Source organism: Pseudophryne corroboree, chromosome 2 (assembly GCF_028390025.1).
Source record: "Pseudophryne corroboree isolate aPseCor3 chromosome 2, aPseCor3.hap2, whole genome shotgun sequence".
Lineage (NCBI taxonomy): Eukaryota > Metazoa > Chordata > Amphibia > Anura > Myobatrachidae > Pseudophryne > Pseudophryne corroboree.
Window position 1 is genome coordinate 650,725,642 of NC_086445.1, and position 21,736 is coordinate 650,747,377.

General features: G+C 48.7%; 1 protein-coding gene across 3 annotated transcripts in view; it reads left to right on the plus strand.

The window, feature by feature from the left end:
* Positions 1-21,736, plus strand: part of GGNBP2 (gametogenetin binding protein 2) — a 374,808-nt gene that overhangs the window by 166,330 nt on the left and 186,742 nt on the right. For all 3 annotated transcript variants that reach the window (XM_063955008.1, XM_063955007.1, XM_063955006.1), the window contains exon 4: positions 267-365. In XM_063955008.1, the coding sequence (XP_063811078.1) occupies positions 267-365 (99 nt within the window). The remainder of the gene's footprint in view (positions 1-266; positions 366-21,736) is intronic.

Below are 21,736 nucleotides of genomic sequence, written 5' to 3' on the forward strand. Positions count from 1 at the left end.
AAAATTCATAGGTCCTGTTGACACATGGATGGTGGCAAATGGGAACATGTGTAGCAGATAGCCTTCTCTCTCCATTTATGTGTCTTGCTTGGTATAATGATTCTTGGATGGAGAGCTGGTATAAGATGTTTGGCACCCTCATTTCACGGACTGACTATTTTTAATAGACATTAGGCATATCTGTTTAGAAGTATCTAGCTTCCAAAACTAAAGATTTTGGTTATCTCAAATGTCTGGGGACTGATCACCTTAATTTCTCGTTATAGGAGTAAACTGAGCAATATGATTGAAGCAATTCCAAAAAGCAAGAAGAATAAAAGATGCCAGTTACATTCTCTTGATACACACAAACCAAAGCCTTTAGGGTAAGTAGAATAATCACCATTTATATTTGATAATAAATATATATATATATCTTAATGATGGCCCTATGTGCAGAGTCTTTAGACATCAAGAACAGAAAATGTTTGTTAAAATTTTGTTGTAATTGAATGCAAATATTTAATTTAAATAATAAGGCCTTCTATGGTAAAGAATGAATAATACAAAAATACATGGAGATTATGCAGGTTGTTGCACATTAATATGCTTTATTATAATACGATAACATTTTAGCAATGCACACAGTCCAGGAAAACCCTTGAGTCTTCCTTTTTTATGGTTTGGTTCCAAAATGGATAAAATTACTTACCACACCAGAAGGTAGACTTTTACATTCACTGTTAATGCCCCTAGTCTGAAGGGCCCAATGTTTCACTACTTTCTAACCAACCTACGCGTTACAAAGAGTCAGACCATCAGGGCACAGTTGTATAGTCCCAGTAGGGTTGCAGAACGGTGAATGAATTTATGCAGCTAATTAAATGACCAGCTCCCAAGTACGAAGCATGACTGAGAGCAGAGCTGGATTAAGGCATTGGGGCATTTAAAACAGGGGTGGCAAAAGGTGTAAATTTAAAATTATAAGAGTATGTATGTATGTATGTATGTATATATGTATGTATATATATATATATATATGTGTGTGTGTGTGTATATATATATATATATATATATATATATATATATATATATATATATATTATATATATATATATATATATATATATAATATGTATGTGATACAGCATGCATCATTTGAACTAAGGGGAGTATCTGGTAGTTTGGATTCATTATTTTCCTCTGGCTGGGTCCACAGGATAACATTGGGATATGATGACGCGACAGCGGATTTGCACCAAACTGTCAAAGCTTTCGGCCTCCCAGCATGCAACAGGCCCATCCATATATCCCTCACCCCCCTTCCCCATCTGGCTCAGGCAAATCCGTTTACTCTTACATCCTAGAGGATGCTGTGGACTCCAAAAGGACCATGGGGGTTTAGACTGGATCCGCAGGAGACATGGGCACACTATAAGACTTTGAATGGGTGTGAACTGGCTCCTCCCTCTATCCACCTCCTCCAGACCTCCGTTAGATTCTGTGCCCAGAGAGACTGGACATACATTAGGGGAGCTCTCCTGAGTTTCACTGAAAAGACTGTTAGGTTTTTTTATTTTCAGGGAGAACTGCTGGCTACAGGCTCCCTGCATCGTGGGACTGAGGGGAGAGAAGCAGACCTACTTCTTCTGAGTTCAAAGGCTCTGCTTCTTAGGCTACTGGACACCATTAGCTCCAGAGGGTTCGATCACTTGGTGCGCCTAGCTGCTTGTTCCCGGAGCCCTTCGTCAGACACAAACGTGGAGAAAATCCATGGTGGATGCCTTGTCTCAGGTACAGGCCCCCTCAGGGTCACAAAAGCGTTCATTTACCCAGATGGCTGATACTGATACCGACACGGACTTGGAATCCAGTGTCGACTATAGTGAGGCCAGTTTAAATCCAAAACTGGTTAAGAGTATTCAGTACATGATTGTGGCAATTAAAGACGTTTTACATATTTCAGAAGTACCTACTGTTCCTGATACTAGGGTTTGTATAAGGGAAAAAAGCCTGAGGTGACGTTTCCCCCCTCTTATGAGCTGAACACTCTTTGTGAAAAAGCTTGGGAATCTCCTGACAAAAGGTGGCAGATTTACCAAGAGAATTTTTATGGCATATCCTTTCCCCTCTGACGACAGGGAACAGTGGGAGTCATCTCCCAATGTGGACCAGGCTCTATCACGACTGTCCAAGAAGGTGGCGCTTCCGTCTCCTGACACTGCTGCCCTAAAGGACCCTGCGGACCGTAAGCAGGAAACGACCTTAAAATCCATTTATGTCACTACGGGTGCGTTGCTCAGACCACCGTGACGTCGGCATGGGTGAGTAATGCTATTGGCAAGTGGGCAGATAATTTGCCATCTGACATGTATACCCTGGATTTGACTCTGTTATATCAGGGACGCTGCAGCTTACCTAAAGGATGCGGCAAGGGATATTGGCATTTTGGGATCGAGGGCCAATGCCATGACAGTCTCGGCCAGAAGAGCGCTGTGGATTCATAAATGGAACGCTGATGGAAGCTCTCCCTTATAAAGGTAGGGTCTTGTTTGGTGACTGCCTCGCTGATCTGGTTTCTACTGCTACAGCGGGTAAGTCATCATTTCTTCCTAATGTTCCTGTACAACAGATAAAGACGCTGCATTATCAGATGCAGTCCTTTCGGCCTAATAAATACAAAAAAGGAAGAGGGTCGTCCTTCCTTGCCTTAAAGGATAGAGGATGGAGAAGAAGGTCTCCTGCTCTGCCAAGCTCCCAGGAGCAGAAGTCCTCCACGGCTTCTGCCAAGTCCACCGCATGATGCTGGGGCTCCTCTACGGGTGTCCGTACCGGTGGGGCGCGTCTCCGGCTCTTTAGTCAGGTCTGGTTTCACTCGGGCCTGGATCCTTGGGTGTTGGACATAGTGTCCCAAGGGTACAAACTGGAGTTTCAGGAGGTGCCCCCCCCCCCCACCGATTTTTCAAATTGGCCTTGCCAGTTTCTATCCCAGAAAGTAAGTAGTGCGTGCTGCGATACAGAAGCTGTGTCACAGTGCCCCCGTCTTAACGGGGAGAAGGGTTTTATTCGAGCCTTTTTGTCGAACCAAAGCCGGATGGCTCGGTCAGACCGATCCTGAACCTAAAATCCCTCAATCTGTATTTGAAAACTTTCAAGTTCAATATGGAATCTCTTCGAGCAGTGATCTCCAGTCTGGAAGGGGGGGATTTTATGGCATCAGTCGACATGAAAGATGACTACTTACATGTCCCAATATATCCTCCACATCGAGCTTTCCTGAGTTTTGCGGTTCAGGATTGTCATTACCATTTTCAGACGTTGCCGTTTGGTCTTTCCACGGCCCCGAGGATCTTCACCAAAGTAATGGCGGAAATGATGGTGCTCCTACGAAAGCAGGGCGTCACAATTATCCCGTACTTGGACGATCTCCTGATAAAGGCGAGATCAAAGGAGCAGTTGCTAAGAAGCGTGGCACTCTCCCTGACAGTTCTGCAGCAACATGGGTGGATTGTAAATTTGCCAAAGTCGCATTTAGTTCCGACAACTCGGCTGTCTTTCTTGGGTATGATCCTGGACACGGAACTGCAGTGTGTTTCTCCCAGCGGAAAAAGCTCTGGAAATCAAGAACATAGTAAAGGAGATAATTAAATCAGCAAGAGTGTCGATCCATCAATGCACTCGGGTGCTGGGGAAGATGGTTGCAGCTTACGAAGCCATTCCGTTTGGCAGGTTTCATGCCCAGGTATTTCAGTGGGACCTGTTGGACAAGTGGTCCGGGCCTCACCTGCACATGCACTGGAAAATAAGTCTATCTTCCAGGACCAGAATATCTCTCCTGTGGTGGCTTCAAAGTTCTCACCTCCTAGAGGGACGCAGGTTCGGGATCCAGGATTGCGTCCTGGTGACCACGGATGCAAGTCTCTGAGGCTAGGGAGCAGTCACTCAGGGACTAAATTTCCAGGGAAAATGGTCAAGCCAGGAAGCTTCTCTGCACATAAACGTTCTGGAGTTAAGAGCGATCTACAACAGCCTTCTGCAAGCGGAACGTTATCTTCAAGGTCTACCTGTCCTGATTCAGTTGGACAACGTAACAGCGGTGGCGTAAATAAACCGCCAGGGCGGAACAAAGACCAGAGCGGCAATGGCGGAGGCCACAAAAGTTCTCTGCTGGGCAGAAAAACATGTAAGCGCTCTGTCAGCGGTCTTCCTCCCGGGCGTGGACAACTGGGAAGCAGATTTCCTCAGCAGACACTATCTCCATCCAGGAGAGTATGGTCTTCATCAAGAGGTGTTTGCAGAAGTGACAAGACGTTGGGGAATTCCTCAAATAGACATGATGGCGTCTCGCCTCAACAAGACGCTTCAGAGATATTGTTCCAGGTCAAGGGACCCTCAAGCCAGTGCAGTGGACGCCTGGTGACTCCGTGGGTGTTTCAGTCGGTATATGTGTTCCCTCCACTTCCACTGATTCCAAAAGTGATGAGGATCATAAGAAGAACAAGGGTTCAGGCGGTACTCATTGTTCCAGATTGTCCACGGAGGGCCTGGTATCCGGATCTTCAGGAATTGCTCATAGAAGATCCCTTGCCTCTTCCTCTCAGAGAAGATCTGTTACTGCAGTGGCCGTGCATCTTCCAGGACTTACCGCGGTTGCGTTTGACAGCGTGGAGGTTGAACGCCAAATCCTAGCTCGAAAGGGTATTCCCGGGGAAGTCATCCCCACTCTCCTTAAGGCTAGAAAGGAGGTCACGGCAAAGCATTATCACCGTATTTGGAGAAAGTATGTGTCTTGGTGTGAAGCCAAGAAGGCTCCTACGGAGGAGTTTCAGCTGGGTCGTTTCCTCCATTTTTTGCAGGCAGGTGTGGATGCGGGCCTGAAATTAGGTTCCATTAAAGTGCAGATCTCGGCTTTATCTATTTTCTTTCAAAAAGAATTGGCCGCCCTTCCAGAGGTTCAGACTTTCGTGAAGGGAGTACTGCACATCCATCCTCCGTTTGTACCACCCGTGGCACCGTGGGATCTTGACGTGGTGTTGCAATTTCTTATGTCTCACTGGTTTGAACCTTTTCGAATGGTTGAGTTGAAATTTATCACTTGCAAAGTGGTCATGCTTTTGGCCTTGGCATCTGCAAGGCGGGTGTCGGAATTGACGGCTATGTCTCACAAGAGCCCCTATTTGATTTTCCATGTAGATAGAGCGGAATTGAGAACTCGTCAACAATTTCTGCTGAAGGTGTTTTCTTCGTTTCACATAAACCAACCTATTGTGGTACCTGTGGCTACGGATACCTTGGCTGTTTCAAAATCTCTCTATGTAGTCAGAGTGTTAAAACTTTGTTACCAGAACGGCTCAAATTAGGAAATCAGAGGCTCTGTTTGTCCTATATGCTCCCAACAAAATTGGGGCTCCTGCTTCCAAGCAGACTATTGCCCGCTGGATCTGTAATACGATTCGGCATGCTCATTCTACGGCTGGATTTACCGTTGCCGAAGTCAGTAAAAGCCCATTCTACTAGGAAGGTGGGCTCATCTTGGGCGGCTGACCGAGGAGTCTCGGCGCTTCAACTTTGCCGAGCGGCTACGTGGTCGAGTTCAAACACTTTTGCTAAGTTCTGCAAGTTTGATGCCCTGGCTGATGAGGAACTCATGTTTGCTCAACCGGTGCTGCAGAGTTGTCCGCACTCTCCCGCCCGGTCTGGAGCTTTGGTATAGACCCCATGGTCCTTTTGGAGTCCCCAGCATCCTCTAGGACGTAAGAGAGAATAGGATTTTAATACCTATTGATAAATCCTTTTCTCCTAGTCCGTAGAGGATGCTGAGAGCCCGTCCCTGTGTGGACTGTTTTTGCAGTAGTGTTGATGGTTAATGCTTCTGCTACACGGAGGTTGTGTATCGGTTATGTTCAGCTTGTTGCTGTTTTTAGTTCATGCTGTTAACTGGTATTGCTTAAAAGCCATGTTGTACATGGTGTTGTGGTGTGGGCTGGTGTGTTTCTCACCCTTGGTTAACAAAAATCCTTTTCCTGAAATGTCCCTTGGCACAGTTCCTATAACTGAGGTCTGGAGGAGGGGCATAGAGGGAGGAGCCAGTTCACACCCATTCAAAGTCTTAGTGTGCCCATGTCTCCTGCGGATCCCGTCTATACCCCATGGTCCTTTGGGAGTCCCCAGCATCCTCTACGGACTAGGAGAAAATGATTTTTCGGTGGGTATTAAAATCCTATTTCTCTAACGTCCTAGTGGATGCTGGGGACTCCGTCAGGACCATGGGGAATAGCGGGCTCCGCAGGAGACAGGGCACATCTAAAAAGCTTTTTAGGTCACATGGTGTGTACTGGCTCCTCCCCCTATGACCCTCCTCCAAGCCTCAGTTAGGTTTTTGTGCCCGTCCGAGAAGGGTGCAAACTGGATGGCTCTCTTAAGGAGCTGTTTAGTAAAGTTTTTTTTTTAGGTTTCTAATCAGTGATTCCTGCTGGCGACAGGATCACTGCAACGAGGGACTTAGGGGAGAGACTTGCAACTCACCTGCGTGCAGGAGGATTGAAGTTTTAGGCTACTGGACACTGAGCTCCAGAGGGAGTCGGAACACAGGTCAGCCTGGGGTTCGTCCCGGAGCCGCGCCGCCGATCCCCCTTACAGACGCTGAAGAAAGACGGCGGAACGGAGGTCCGGAAACAGGCGGCAGAAGACTTCACAGTCTTCAGAGAGGTAGCGCACAGCACTGCAGCTGTGCGCCATTGTTGCTACACGGCTCACTGACACGGTCACGGAGGGTGCAGGGCGCTGCTGGGGGCGCCCTGGGCAGCAATATAAATACCTATTTGGCAAATAAATACATCACATATAGCCATTAAGGCTATATGTATGTATTTAACCCAGGCCAGTTTTCCTAATAACCGGGAGAAAAGCCCGCCGTGAAAGGGGCGGAGCTTATTCTCCTCAGCACTCAGCGCCATTTTCCTGACCAGCTCCGCTGGTGAGGAAGGCTCCCACTCTCCCCTGCACTACAGAAACAGGGTTAAAGAGAAGGGGGGCATAAATTGGCGATATAATTATATATTAAGAGCCCATATATAGAAACAACACCTTCTAGGGTTGTTATATACATTATGGCGCTTTTGGTGTGTGCTGGCAAACTCTCCCTCTGTCTCCCCAAAGGGCTAGTGGGTCCTGTCCTCTATCAGAGCATTCCCTGTATGTGTGTGCTGTAGGTCGGTACGTGTGTGTCGACATGTATGAGGAAAATGTTGGTGAGGAGACGGAGAAAATTGCCTGTAATGGTGATGTCACTCTCTAGGGAGTCGACACCAGAATGGATGGCTTACTTATGGAATTACGTGATAATGTCAACACGCTGCAAGCCGGTTGACGACATGAGACAGCCGGCGGACAAATTAGTATCGGTCCAGGCGTCTCAGACACCGTCAGGGGCTTGTAAAAACGCCCATTTACCTCAGTCGGTCGACAGACACTGACACGGACACTGACCCCAGTGTCGACGGTGAAGAAACAAACGTATTTTTCCTTTAGGGCCACAAGTTACATGTTAAGGGCAATGAAGGAGGTGTTACGTATTTCTGATACCACAAGTACCACAAATAAGGGTATTTTGTAGGGTGGGAATAAACTACTTGTAGTTTTGCCTGAATCAGATAAATTAAATGAAGTGTGTGATGATACGTGGGGTTCCTCCGACAGAAAGTTATGGGCGGTATACCCTTTTTCCCGCCAGTAGTAAGGGCGAGTTGGAAAACACACCTTAGGGTGGACAAGGCGCTCACACGCATATAAAAAACATGGCGTTACCGTTTCCAGATACGGCCGCCCTCAAGGAGCCAGCTGATAGGAAGCTGAAAAATATCATAACAGTATATACACACATACTGGTGTTATACTACGACCAGCAATCGCCTCAGCCTGGATGTGCAGCGCTGAGGGGGCTTGGTCGGATTTCCTGACTGAAAATTTTGATACCCTTGACAGGGACAGGATTTTATTGTCTATAGAGCATTTTAGGGATGCATTTCTATATATGTGTGATGCGCAGAGGCATATTTGCATTCTGGCATCAAAGAGTAAATGTGATGTACATATCTGCCAGACGAAGACACGACAGTGGTCAGGTGAGGCAGATTCCAGACGGCATATGGAAGTATTGCAGTATAAAGGGGCGGTCCATTGGACCTGGTGGCCATCGCAACAGCTGAAAAATCCACCTTTTGTTACCCCGAGTCACATATTGGCAGAAAAGGACACAGTCTTTTCAGTCTCAGTCCTTTCGTCCCCATACGGGCAGGCGGGCGAAGGCCAGTCATATCTGCCCAGGGGGAGAGGAAAGGGAAGAAGACTGCAGCAAGCAGCTCATTCCCAGGAACAGAAGCTCCTCACGGCTTCTGCCAAGTCCGCAGCATAACGCTGGGGCCGTACAAGCGGACTCAGGTGCGGTAGGGGGTCATCTCAAGAGTTTCAGCAACACTCGCAAGGGAACTCCGGGATCCTACATGTAATATCCCAGGTGTACATTGGAAATTCGAGACGTCTCCCCCTCACACAATTCACAGGCTGTATTCCCAGCAGGTGATAATCAAAGTACCCTTCTTACAACAAGGAAGGGGGTAGTATTCCACACTATATTGTGGTACTGAAGCCAACCGGCTCGGTGAGATCTGAAATATTTGAACACTTACATACAAGCGTTCAAATCAAGATGGAGTCACTCGGAGCAGTGATAGCGAACCAGGAAGAAGGGGACGATATGATGTCACTGGATATCAGGGACGTTTACCTACAGGTCCAAATTTGCCCTTCTCACCAAGGGTACTTCAGGTTCCTGGTACAGAACTGTCACTATCAGTTCAGACGCTGCCGTTTGGATGGTCCACGGCGCCCCGGGTCTTTACCAAGGTAATGGCCGGAATGATGATTTTTCTTAAAAGAAACATGGACGCTTTCCTGATAAGGGCAAGGTCCAGAGAACAGTTGGAGGACGGAGTAGCACTATCTTAAGTAGTTCTACGACAGCACGAGTGGATTCTAAATATTCCAAAATCGCAGCTTTTTCCGACGACACGTCTACTGTTCCTAGGGAAGATTCTGGACACAGTCCAGAAAAACGTGTTTCTCCCAGTGGAGAAAACCAGGGAGTTATCCGAGCTAATCGGGATCCTCCTAAAACCAGGAAAAGTGTCAGTGCATCATTGCACAAGAGTCCTGGTAAAAATGGTGGCTTATTACGAAGCAATTCCATTCGGCAGATTTCCCGCAAGAACTCTTCAGTGGGATCTGCTGGACAAATGGTCCGGATCGCATCCTCAGATGCATCAGCGGATAACCCTATATCCAAGGAAAAGGGTGTCTCTCCTGTGGTGATTACAGAGTGCTCATCTTCTAGAGGGCCGCAGATTCGGCATTCAGGATTGGATGCCGGTGACCACGGAGGCCAGCCTGAGAGGCTGGGGAACAGTCACACAGGGAAAAAATTTCCAGGGAAGTGTGATTAAGTCTGGAGAATTCTCTCCGCATAAATAAGCTTAGAGCAAATTTATAATGCTCTAAACTTAGCTAGACCTCTGCTTCAAGGTCAGCCGGTATTGATCCAGTGGGATAACATCACGGCAGTCGCCCACGTAAACAGAAGGGCGGCACAAGAAGCAGGAGGGCAGTGAAAACTGCAAGGATTTTTCGCTAGGCGGAAAATCATGTGATAGCACTGTCAGCAGTGTTCTTTCCGGGAGTGGACGCCTGGGAAGCAGACTTCCTCAGCAGGCATGACCTCCACCCGGGAGAGTGGAAACTTCATAGGGAAGTTTTTCAACATGATTGTGGACCGTTGGCAAAGACCAAAGGTGGACATGATGGCGTCCCGCCCGAACAAAAAACGGGACAGGTATTCCGCCAGGTCATGAGACCTTCAGGCGATAGCTGTGGATGTTCTGGTAACACCGTGGGTGTACCAGTCTGTGTATGTGTTCCCTCCTCTGTTTCTCATAACCAGGGTATTGAGAATTATAAGACATAGAGGAGTATGAACTATACTAGTGGCTCCGGATTGGCCAAGAGGGACTTGGTACCCGGAACTTCAAGAAATGCTCACAGAGGACTAAGGGCCTGGGGAGCTAAGAAGGGACTTGATTCAGCAAGTACCATGTCTATTCCAAGACTTACCGCGGCTGCGTTTGACGGCATGGCGGTTGAATGCCGGATCCTGAGGGGAAAAGGCATTCCATAAGAGGTCATACCTACCCTGGTCAAAGCCAGGAAGGAGGTGACCGCACAACGTCATCACCACATGTGGTGAAAATATGTTGCGTGGGTGAGGCCAGGAAGGCTCCACGACGGAAATTCAACTAGGTCGATTTCTACACTTCCTGAAAACAGGAGTGTTTTGGACCTCAAATTGGGGTTCATTAACATTTAAATTTCGGCCCTGTAGATTTTCTTCCAGAAAGAATTGACTTCAGTTCCTGAAGTCCAGATTGTAAAGGATGTATTGCATATACAGCTTTTTTGTGCCCCTAGGGGCACCGTGAGATCTCAACATAGTGTTGGGATTTCTTAAAAATCATATTGGTTTGAACCGCTCAAATCTGTGGATTTGAAATATCTCACATGGAAAGTGACCATGCTGTTGACAAATATCTCACATGGGAAGTGACCATGTTGTTAGCCCTGGCCTCGGCCAGGCGATTGTCAGAATGGGCGGCTTTGTCTTACAAAAGCCCATATTAAAAATTTTCCATTTGAACAGGACAGAACTGGGACTCGTCTCCAGTTTCTTCATGAAGGGGTGTCAGCGTTTTCACCTGAAACAACCTCTTGTGGTGCCTGCGGCTACTAGGGACTTGGAGGACTCCAAGTTACTAGACGTGGTCAGGGCCCTAAAAATATATATATATATATATATAGTTAGGACGGCTGGAGTCAGAAAGTCTGACTTGCTGTTTATACTGTATACACCCAACAAGCTGGGTGCTCATGCTTCTAAGCAGTCTATTGCACGCTGGATTTGTAGTACAATTCAGCTTGCACATTCTGTGGCAGGCCTGCCACAGACGAAATATGTAGATGCCCATTCCACAAGGAAGGTGGGCTCATCCTGGGCGGCTGCCCGAGGAGTCTCGGCATTACAACTTTGCCGAGCAGCTACGTGGTCAGGGGAGAACACGTTTGTAAAATTTTACAAATTTTGATACTCTGGCTAAGGAGGACCTGGAGTTCTCTCATTCGGTGCTGCAGAGTCATCCGCACTCTCCCGCCCGTTTGGGAGCTTTGGTATAATCCCCATGGTCCTGACGGAGTCCCCAGCATCCACTAGGACGTTAGAGAAAATAAGAATTTACTTACCGATAATTCTATTTCTCGTAGTCCGTAGTGGATGCTGGGCGCCCATCCCAAGTGCGGATTGTCTGCAATGCTTGTACATAGTTATTGTTACAAAAATCTGGTTATTACTATTGTTGTGAGCCATCTTTTCGGAGGCTACTTCGTTTTGTTATCATACTGTTAACTGGGTTCAGATCACAAGTTGTACGGTGTGATTGGTGTGGCTGGTATGAGTCTTACCCGGGATTCAAGATCCTTCCTTATTGTGTACGCTCGTCCGGGCACAGTACCTAACTGAGGCTTGGAGGAGGGTCATAGGGGGAGGAGCCAGTACACACCATGTGACCTAAAAAGCTTTTTAGATGTGCCCTGTCTCCTGCGGAGCCCGCTATTCCCCATGGTCCTGACGGAGTCCCCAGCATCCACTACGGACTACGAGAAATAGAATTATCGGTAAGTAAATTCTTATTTTTTTGTTTGGTGTGGCATTAGCCGGACCATGGTCAATGGGCTGCTGGTTTTTAGCAGCCATGAGCTTTTTTTTTTTTTATAGTCTTACTATTTTTTCTTACGTCCTAGAGGATGCTGGGGTCCATTTAGTACCATGGGGTATAGACAGGTCCACTAGGAGCCAATGGCACTTTAAGAGTTTAATAGTATGGACTGGCCCCTCCCTCTATGCCCATCCTACCAGACTCGGTTTAGAATATGTGCCCGGAGAAGCCGGTCACAGCTAGGGGTGCTCCTAGGAGGTTTCTTAGATTATTTTTTTTATTTATTAAAGTTTAGCGTTTGTTGTTTTACAGCAGGGCTGGCCAAACCGGTCCTCGAGATCTACCAACAGTTCATGTTTTCCAGGCCTCCTGGAGATCTGTAGAATTGTCAGTTAGGAATGAATGCAGCACATCTTAATTAGTAATGACTACACCTGTGCACCAGCTATGTGGTCTGGAAAATGTGTACTGTTGGTAGATCTCGAGGACTGGTTTGGCCAGCCCTGTTTTACAGGGAGGCTGCTGGCAACAGCCTCCCTGCTTTGTGGGACTCGTGGAGGGGGGGTTGGGGGGGGGGGGGGGGGGGAGTAGGAACCAACTTAATGAACAGGTAATGGTTTTCTACTCCGCTGACAGGACACTGAGCTCCTGAGGGTAATGATCGCAAGCCCATGAGGCGACCACTCACTCCAGCAGCACAGCCGCCACCCCCTAACAGAGCCAGAAGATAGAGTGGTGAGTACAGCGCTGTCATCCTGGTTAGCGGGTCGCGGGGGGGGCGGGTAGGGCGGCACAAGGGTTGGAGCGCAGCTCTGACAGGCTGCGCTCCTAGAAGGCTCCGCAACATGTGGGCGCTTGAGGGGTGTCCTGGGCCAGCACATAACCCTACACTGGTCACGTTGGTTAACCGGCTAATCCAGCTGTTAACATTTCAGAAACCTCAGGCCAGTATAAAGAATTAGTGCGGGAAGCCGCGCGCCATTACAGGGTGCATGGCTTCCTCTCAAAGCGGATCCAGCACTCACCAGCGCCATTTTCTCTGACGTCCTAGGCGCCCAGCATCCACTACGGACTATGAGAAATAGAATTATCGGTAAGTAAATTCTTATTTTCTCTGACGTCCTAGTGGATGCTGGGAACTCCGTAAGGACCATGGGGAATAGCGGCTCCGCAGGAGACTGGGCACAAAAGTAAAAGCTTTAGGACTACCTGGTGTGCACTGGCTCCTCCCCCTATGACCCTCCTCCAAGCCTCAGTTAGATTTTTGTGCCCGGCCGAGAAGGGTGCACACTAGGGGCTCTCCTGAGCTTCTTAGTGAAAGTTTAAGTTTAGGTTTTTTATTTTCAGTGAGACCTGCTGGCAACAGGCTCACTGCATCGAGGGAATAAGGGGAGAAGAAGCGAACTCACCTGCGTGCATAGTGGATTGGGCTTCTTAGGCTACTGGACACCATTAGCTCCAGAGGGACCGAACACAGGCCCAGCCTCGGAGCTCGGTCCCGGAGCCGCGCCGCAGGCCCCCTTACAGAGCCAGAAGCAAGAAAAGGTCCGGAAAAATCGGCGGCAGAAGACATCAGTCTTCAACAAGGTAGCGCACAGCACTGCAGCTGTGCGCAATTGTTACTCGGGCACACTTCACACTCCGGTCACTGAGGGTGCAGGGCGCTAGGGGGGGGCGCCCTGAGCAGCAATGTAAAACACCTTGGCTGGCATAAATACACCACATATAACCCCCAGGGCTATATGGGTGTATTTTAACCCCTGCCAGATTCCACAGAAAGACGGGAGAAAAGGCCGCCGAGAAGGGGGCGGAGCCTATCTCCTCAGCACACTGGCGCCATTTTCTCTCACAGCTCCGTTGGAGGGAAGCTCCCTGGCTCTCCCCTGCAGTTACTACACTACAGAAAGGGGTTAAAAAAGAGAGGGGGGCACTAATTGGGCGCAGTATAACAATACAGCAGCTATAAGGGGAAAAACACTTATATAAGGTTATCCCTGTGTGTGTGTATATATATATATATATATATATATATATATATATATATATATATATATATCTCTGGTGTGTGCTGGCAAACTCTCCCTCTGTCTCCCCAAAGGGCTAGTGGGGTCCTGTCCTCTATCAGAGCATTCCCTGTGTGTGTGCTGTGTGTCGGTACGTTGTGTCGATATGTATGAGGAGGAAAATGAGGTGGAGGCGGAGCAATTGCCTGTAACAGAGATGTCACCCCCTAGGGAGTCGACACCTGAGTGGATGAGCTTATGGAAGGAATTATGTGACAGTGTCAGCTCTTTACAAAAGATTGATGACATGAGACGGCCGGCGACTCAGTCTGTGCCTGTCCAGGTGTCTCAAAAGCCACCTGGGGCTCTAAAACGCCCGTTACCGCAGATGGCAGATACAGACGCCGACACGGATACTGACTCCAGTGTCGACGATTAAGAGACGAATGTGACTTCCAGTAGGGCCACACGTTACATGATTGAGGCTATGGAAAATGTTTTTACACATTTCTGATAATACCAGTACCACTAAAAAGGGTATTATGTTGGGTGAGAAAAAACTGCCTGTAGTTTTTCCTGCATCTGAGGAATTAAATGAAGTGTGTGATGATGCGTGGGTTTCCCCCGATAAAAAAGTTATTGGCATCATACCCCTTCCCGCCAGAGGATAGGGCACGTTGGGAAACACCCTTTAGGGTGAATAAAGCGCTCACACGCTTGTCTAAACAGGTGGCACTACCGTCCCCGGATACGGCCGCCCTTAAGGAACCTACTGACAGAAAGCAGTAAAATATCCTAAAATGTATATACACTCACACGGGTGTGATACTGCGACCAGCAATCGCCTCAGCCTGGATGTGCAGTGCTGGGGTGGCTTGGTCAGATTCCCTGACTGACAATATTGATACCCTAGATAGGGACAGTATATTACTAACTATAGAGCATTTAAAAGATGCATTTCTATATATGCGTGATGCACAGAGGGATATTTGCCGACTGGCATCAAGAGTAAGTGCGCTGTCCATTTCTGCCAGAAGAAGGTTATGGACAAGACAGTGGTCAGGTGATGCTGATCCCAAAAGGCATATGGAAGTATCGCCTTATAAAAGGTAAGAGTTATTTGGGGTAGGTCTAACAGACCTGGTGGCCACGGCAACGGCTGGAAAATCCACATTTTTACCCCAGGTAGCTTCTCAACCTAAGAAGACGCCGTATTATCAGGCGCAGTCCTTTCGGCCCCATAAAGCGGGCAAAAGGCGCCTCATTTCTGCCCCGTGGCAGAGGGAGAGGGAAAAGGCTACAGCAAACAGCCAATTCCCACAAAAGCCCTCTCCCGCCTCCGCAAAGTCCTCAGCATGACGCTGGGGCTTTACAAGCGGTCTCAGGCACGGTGGGGGCCCGTCTCAAGAAATTCGAGACGTCTTCCCCTCGCCGTTTCATAAAGTCTGCTTTACCGACGTCTCCCTCAGACAGGGAGACAGTATTGCAAGCCATTCACAGGCTGTATTCCCAGCAGGTGATAATCAAGGTACCCCTCCTGCAACAGGGAAAGGGGTACTATTCCACACTATTGGTGGTACCGAAGCCGGACGGCTCGGTGAGACCAATTTTAAATCTAAAATCCTTGAACACTTACATACAAAGGTTCAAATTCAAGATGGAGTCACTCAGAGCAGTGATTGCAAACCTGGAAGAAGGGGACTATATGGTCTCTCTGGACATCAAAGATGCTTACCTACATGTCCCAATTTACCTTTCTCCAAGGGTACCTCAGGTTTGTGGTACAGAACTGTCACTATCAGTTTCAGACGCTGCCGTTTGGATTGTCCACGGCACCACGGGTCTTTACCAAGGTAATGGCCGAAATGATGATACTCCTTCGAAAGAAGGGAGTTTTTAGTTATCCCTTACTTGGACGATCTCCTGATAAGGGCAAGATCCAGGGAACAGTTGGAAGTCGGGGTAGCACTATCTCAGATAGTGCTGCGGTAGCACGGTTGGATTCTCAATATTCCAAAATCGCAGCTGATCCTGACGACACGCATTCTATTCCTAGGGATGATCCTGGACACAGTCCAGAAAAAGGTGTTCTCTCCCGGAGGAGAAAGCCAGGGAGTTATCCGAACTAGTCAGAAACCTCCTAAAACCAGGCCAAGTGTCAGTGCATCAGTGCACAAGGGTCCTGGGAAAAATGGTGGCTTCCTACGAAGCAATTCCATTCGGCAGATTCCACGCAAGAACTTTCCAGTGGGACCTGCTGGACAAATGGTCCGGATCGCATCTTCAGATGCATCAGCGGATAACCCTGTCACCAAAGACAAGGGTGTCTCTCCTGTGGTGGTTGCAGAGTGCTCATCTTTTAGAGGGCCACAGATTCGGCATTCAGGACTGGGTCCTGGTGACCACGGATGCCAGCCTGCGAGGCTGGAGAGCAGTCACACAGGGAAGAAATTTCCAGGGCTTGTGGTCAAGCCTGGAGACATCACTTCACATAAATATTTTGGAGCTAAGGGTCATTTACAATGCCCTAAGCCAAGCAAGACCTCTGCTTCAAGGTCAGCCGGTGCTGATCCAGTCGGACAACATCACGGCAGTCGCCCACGTAAACAGACAGGGCGGCACAAGAAGCAGGAGGGCAATGGCAAAAGCTGCAAGGATTTTTCGCTGGGCGGAAAATCATGTGATAGCACTGTCAGCAGTGTTCATTCCGGGAGTGGACAACTGGGAAGCAGACTTCCTCAGCAGGCACGACCTCCACCCGGGAGAGTGGGGACTTCACTCAGAAGTCTTCCACATGATTGTAAACCATTGGGAAAAACCAAAGGTGGACATGATGGCGTCCCGCCTAAACAAAAAATTGGACAGGTATTGCGCCAGGTCAAGGGACCCTCAGGCAATAGCTGTGGACGCTCTGGTAACACCGTGGGTGTACCAGTCAGTGTATGTGTTCCCTCCTCTTCCTCTCATACCAAAAGTACTGAGAATTATAAGACGGAGGGGAGTAAGAACTATACTCGTGGCTCCGGATTGGCCAAGACGGACTTGGTACCCGGAACTTCAAGAGATGCTCACGGAGGACCCGTGGCCTCTACCTCTAAGAAGGGACCTGCTTCAGCAAGGACCCGGTCTATTCCAAGACTTACCGTGGCTGCGTTTGACGGCAGGGCGGTTGAACGCCGGATCCTGAAGGAAAAAGGCATTCCGGATGAAGTCATCCCTACCCTGATCAAGCCAGGAAGGATGTAACCGCAAAGCATTATCACCGCATTTGGCGAAAATATGTTGCGGGGTGCGAGGCCAGTAAGGTCCCGATGGAGGAATTTCAACTAGGTCGATTCCTGCATTTCCTGTAAACAGGAGTGTCTATGGGCCTAAAATTGGGGTCCATTAAGGTTCAAATTTCGGCCCTGTCAATTTTCTTCCAGAAAGAACTAGCTTCAGTTCCTGAAGTTCAGACGTTTGTAAAAGGGGTACTGCATATACAGCCTCCTTTTGTGCCTCCAGTGGCACCTTGGGATCTCAATGTAGTTTTGGGGTTCCTAAAGTCACATTGGTTTGAACCACTTGAATCTGTGGAGTTAAAATATCTCACATGGAAAGTGGTCATGTTGTTGGCCCTGGCCTCGGCCAGGCGCGTGTCAGAATTGGCGGGCTTTATCCTGTAAAAGCCCTTATCTGATCTTCCATTCAGACAGGGCGGAATTGAGGACTCGTCCTCAATTTCTCCCTAAGGTGGTTTCAGCGTTTCACTTGAACCAGCCTATTGTGGTACCTGCGGCTACTAGGGACTTGGAGGACTCCAAGTTGCTGGACGTAGTCAGGGCCCTGAAAATATATGTTTCCAGGACGGCTGGAGTCAGAAAATCTGACTCGCTGTTTATCCTGTATGCACCCAACAAGCTGGGTGCTCCTGCTTCTAAGCAGACTATTGCTCGTTGGATTTGTAGTTCAATTCAGCTTGCTCATTCTGTGGCAGGCCTGCCACAGCCAAAATCTGTAAAAGCCCATTCCACAAGGAAGGTGGGCTCATCTTGGGCGGCTGCCCGAGGGGTCTCGGCTTTACAACTTTGCCGAGCAGCTACTTGGTCAGGGGCAAACAGGTTTGCTAAATTCTACAAATTTGATACCCTGGCTGAGGAGGACCTGGAGTTCTCTCATTCGGTGCTGCAGAGTCATCCGCACTCTCCCGCCCGTTTGGGAGCTTTGGTATAATCCCCATGGTCCTTACGGAGTTCCCAGCATCCACTAGGACGTCAGAGAAAATAAGAATTTACTTACCGATAATTCTATTTCTCGTAGTCCGTAGTGGATGCTGGGCGCCCATCCCAAGTGCGGATTGTCTGCAATACTTGTACATAGTTATTGTTACAAAAATCGGGTTATTATTGTTGTGAGCCATCTTTTCAGAGGCTCCTCTCTTATCATGCTGTTAACTGGGTTCAGACCACAGGTTGTACGGTGTGATTGGTGTGGCTGGTATGAGTCTTACCCGGGATTCAAAATCCTTCCTTATTGTGTACGCTCGTCCGGGCACAGTATCCTAACTGAGGCTTGGAGGAGGGATCATAGGGGGAGGAGCCAGTGCACACCAGGTAGTCCTAAAGCTTTTACTTTTGTGCCCAGTCTCCTGCGGAGCCGCTATTCCCCATGGTCCTTGCGGAGTTCCCAGCATCCACTACGGACTACGAGAAATAGAATTATCGGTAAGTAAATTCTTATTTTCTCCCTGCAGATCATTTAGACAAGACGCTGACAGGGAGCGCTGCCCTCCACATCACTCTAACAGTAATCGACGGTACCAGGGTGTTTATAGACAGGTGGGGAGTGTTTTATATCAGGACTAACTACCCTATTAAGGATAGTTAGTAAGCGACGGGCTTTTATCATAACTGCCTACAGGGCCGCAGTGTGGCTAGCTCCTTATACTCTGTGACACTCTGGGGGAAACTGTATCTGACATTTTCCTGTGTATATGTGTGTACATCCCACATTACCATGTCTAAGGACTCTGTGTCCTGCACTGCAGAAAGTTTATCTTCACCTGAGGAGTCTATTCCATGTACTCAGGACTGCAATATGCTTTTTCAGCCTTCCAAATCCGAACCCGCATGGGTGGATTCTTTAAGGGGAATATCATCCCATATTTCTACAAGGATGTCCCATACTGAGAAAGAGACGCAGTTTTTGATGAAATCTGTAGAGGGTTTGCAGTATTCAGCCTCCACTACTCCGTCAAAAACCCCACCTACATACCCTCAAAAGCATACACTTACACAAATAATGCAAACTGACACCAGACTCTGATACAGGGGACTGTGATGGGGGGATGCATCCCTTGCTAAAGGGGTGCAACTAATGATTGAAGCCATTAGGGATGTTTTGCACATTACTGAGAAGGTACCTGAGCAGGAAGAGGAATCTTATTTTACGGTAAATAAGAACTCCTCACTTACCTTCCCTCGCTTCTAGGGAGAAATCCTGGGAAAACGCAGAGAAAAAATTCCAGATCCCTAAAAGAATTCTCATTGCTTTTCCTTTCCCTGAAGAGGACAGGAAAATGTGGGAAAACCCACCTATAGTAGACGCTTCTGTATTTAGGTGGTCTAAAAAGGTGGTTTTACCTGTCCCCGGTTCAACTGCCTTAAAGGAGTTGGCTGACCGCAAGATTGAGACTACGCTCAAATCACTATACACTGCTACAGGCGTGGCTTTAAGGCCCACTATTGCGTCTGCGTGGATTTTTAAGGCTATAGTAAAGTGGTCAGGCACATTACTAGAGGAATTGGATACTATGGATATGTGTCACATTGACTTGTTTTTACATCACATACAGGATTGTGCAGGTTTCATGGTGGAGGCCATGAAGGACATTGGCCTACTTAATGCACGGGCTACTTCCATGGCAGTCTCTGCACGCAGAAGAATCTGGCTACGCCAATGGACTGTGGATGCGGAATCCAAGAAAAGTGTGGTGAACCTACCCTTCACAGGGGAAGCGCTGGATGCGTGGATATCCATGACAACTGCGGGTAAATCGACCTTTCTTCCCTCCGCAGCTCCACCGGCTCGGAAATCCTATCCTACTCCTTCACTGCAGTCCTTTTGGACCGCAAAATGTAAAAAAATCCAAAGGCCCCTCCACCTTCTTTAGAGGAGGTCGGGGAAAATCCAGAAAGCCTGCACCAACAGGTTCCCAGGAAAAGAAACCAGGTTCTGCTTCCTCAAAATCTTCAGCATGACGGTGGACCTCCTAGCCTGGAGATCAGGCAGGTGGGAGCGAGACTAAAAGATTTCAGTCACGTCTGTGCGTTATCGTGCCAAGACCCCTGGGTAACAGATATTGTTGCCCAGGGATACAGACTGGAGTTTCAGGAACTCCCACCTCACAGATTCTTTAAATCAGGCTTACCAGTTTCTCTTACGTCTAGGATGCTGGGGTCCACATTAGTACCATAGGGTATAGACGGGTCCACCAGGAGCCATTGGCACTTTAAGAGTTTGAGAGTGTGGGCTGGCTCCTCCCTCTACGCCCCTCCTACCAGACTCAGTTTGGAAAATGTGCCCGGAGGAGTCGGTCACAGCTAGGGGAGCTCTACAGAGCTTTTCTAGAAATGTTTAATTTTAGAGTTTTTTATTTTACAGGGAGGCTGCTGGCAACAGCCTCCCTGCAGCTAGGGACTAAGGGGGGGAGCAATGTCCGCCCTGCAGGGTCTGAGCCACTGTCTCCGCTGACTGGACACTGAGCTCCAGAGGGGTCGGATCGCTTCCCGCCACAGGGGATCGCTCGCCCCAGCAGCATGCCCCCAAACCCTTACAGAGCTGAAGAAGTGGCGAGTGAGATACCGACACCCCCCTTCCCCCCCCCCCAGCAAGCAGGGGGCCAGTGTGAAGATGGCGGCAGCGGGGATGGAGCGCAGTATTAACAGTTAATACTGCGCTCCTGTGAAGGCTCAGTGGTACATGGTGGGGCGCCCCTGGCCAGCGCTTACCCCCTATACTGGTCCAGAAGCCTGTCGGGGGTCTTCAGATCTCAGCCAGCACGAATTCCTCAGGCCAGTATAATCCATGAAGAGTGGAAAGACGGCGCCATTATGGGTGCGGAGCTTCTCCTCAGAGCGGACCCAGCAGCGTTTCAGCGCCATTTTCCTGCCTGCAGAGCGCTGAGAGGAAGGTCCCTCCACAGCAACTCCAGCTATCTGTACACTGTACCAGGAGGTTGTAGAAGGGAGGGGAGGCTGTAATACGACTGTGTATCCTATTAAGGGGCACAGTCGGCGCTGACAAGGGTCTCCCTTTACTAAAAGTGCTGTGTGTGGGTTGGCTCCAATGTCTGTGTCTCTCTTGCCATTCTTGGGGGGGAAACGGTCTGCCCTCACATGAGTGTAGAGTGTTTGGACACTGCACGCGTCCTGTGTTACTCTCTCAAGGAGATAGGCAATGTTAATGCTAGGAGCACTGCTATGGCAGTGTCTGCACGCAGGGCTGTGTGGTTGCGTCGGTGGATAGCAGACGCAGAATCCAAGCGCAGTGTGGAGTCTCTCCCCTTTTTGGCGGAATGGCTCTTTGGGGTAGAATTGGATACGTGCATTTCTCAAGTTACTGCGGGGAAATCCACGTTTCCCACCCCTTTGAGCCTCGCCATCTAGGCGTTCCTACCCGGGGCTGTCTACCCAGTCCTTTCGGTCTAACAGGTTTAGATCTAGGGCCAGAGGTGCCTCTAATGCGGCTAGAGCAGGCATGTCCAAAATGCGTCCCTCCAGCTGTTGAGAAACTACACATCCCAGCATGCCCTGACACAGCTTTTGCATTCTCTGACTGCAAAACTGCATCAGGGCATGCTGGGATATGTAGTTTCACAACAGCTGGAGGGCCGCAGTTTGGACATGCCTAGGCTAGAGGTAGTAAGACAAAGCCAGCGATTGCCAGCTCCCAGGAGAG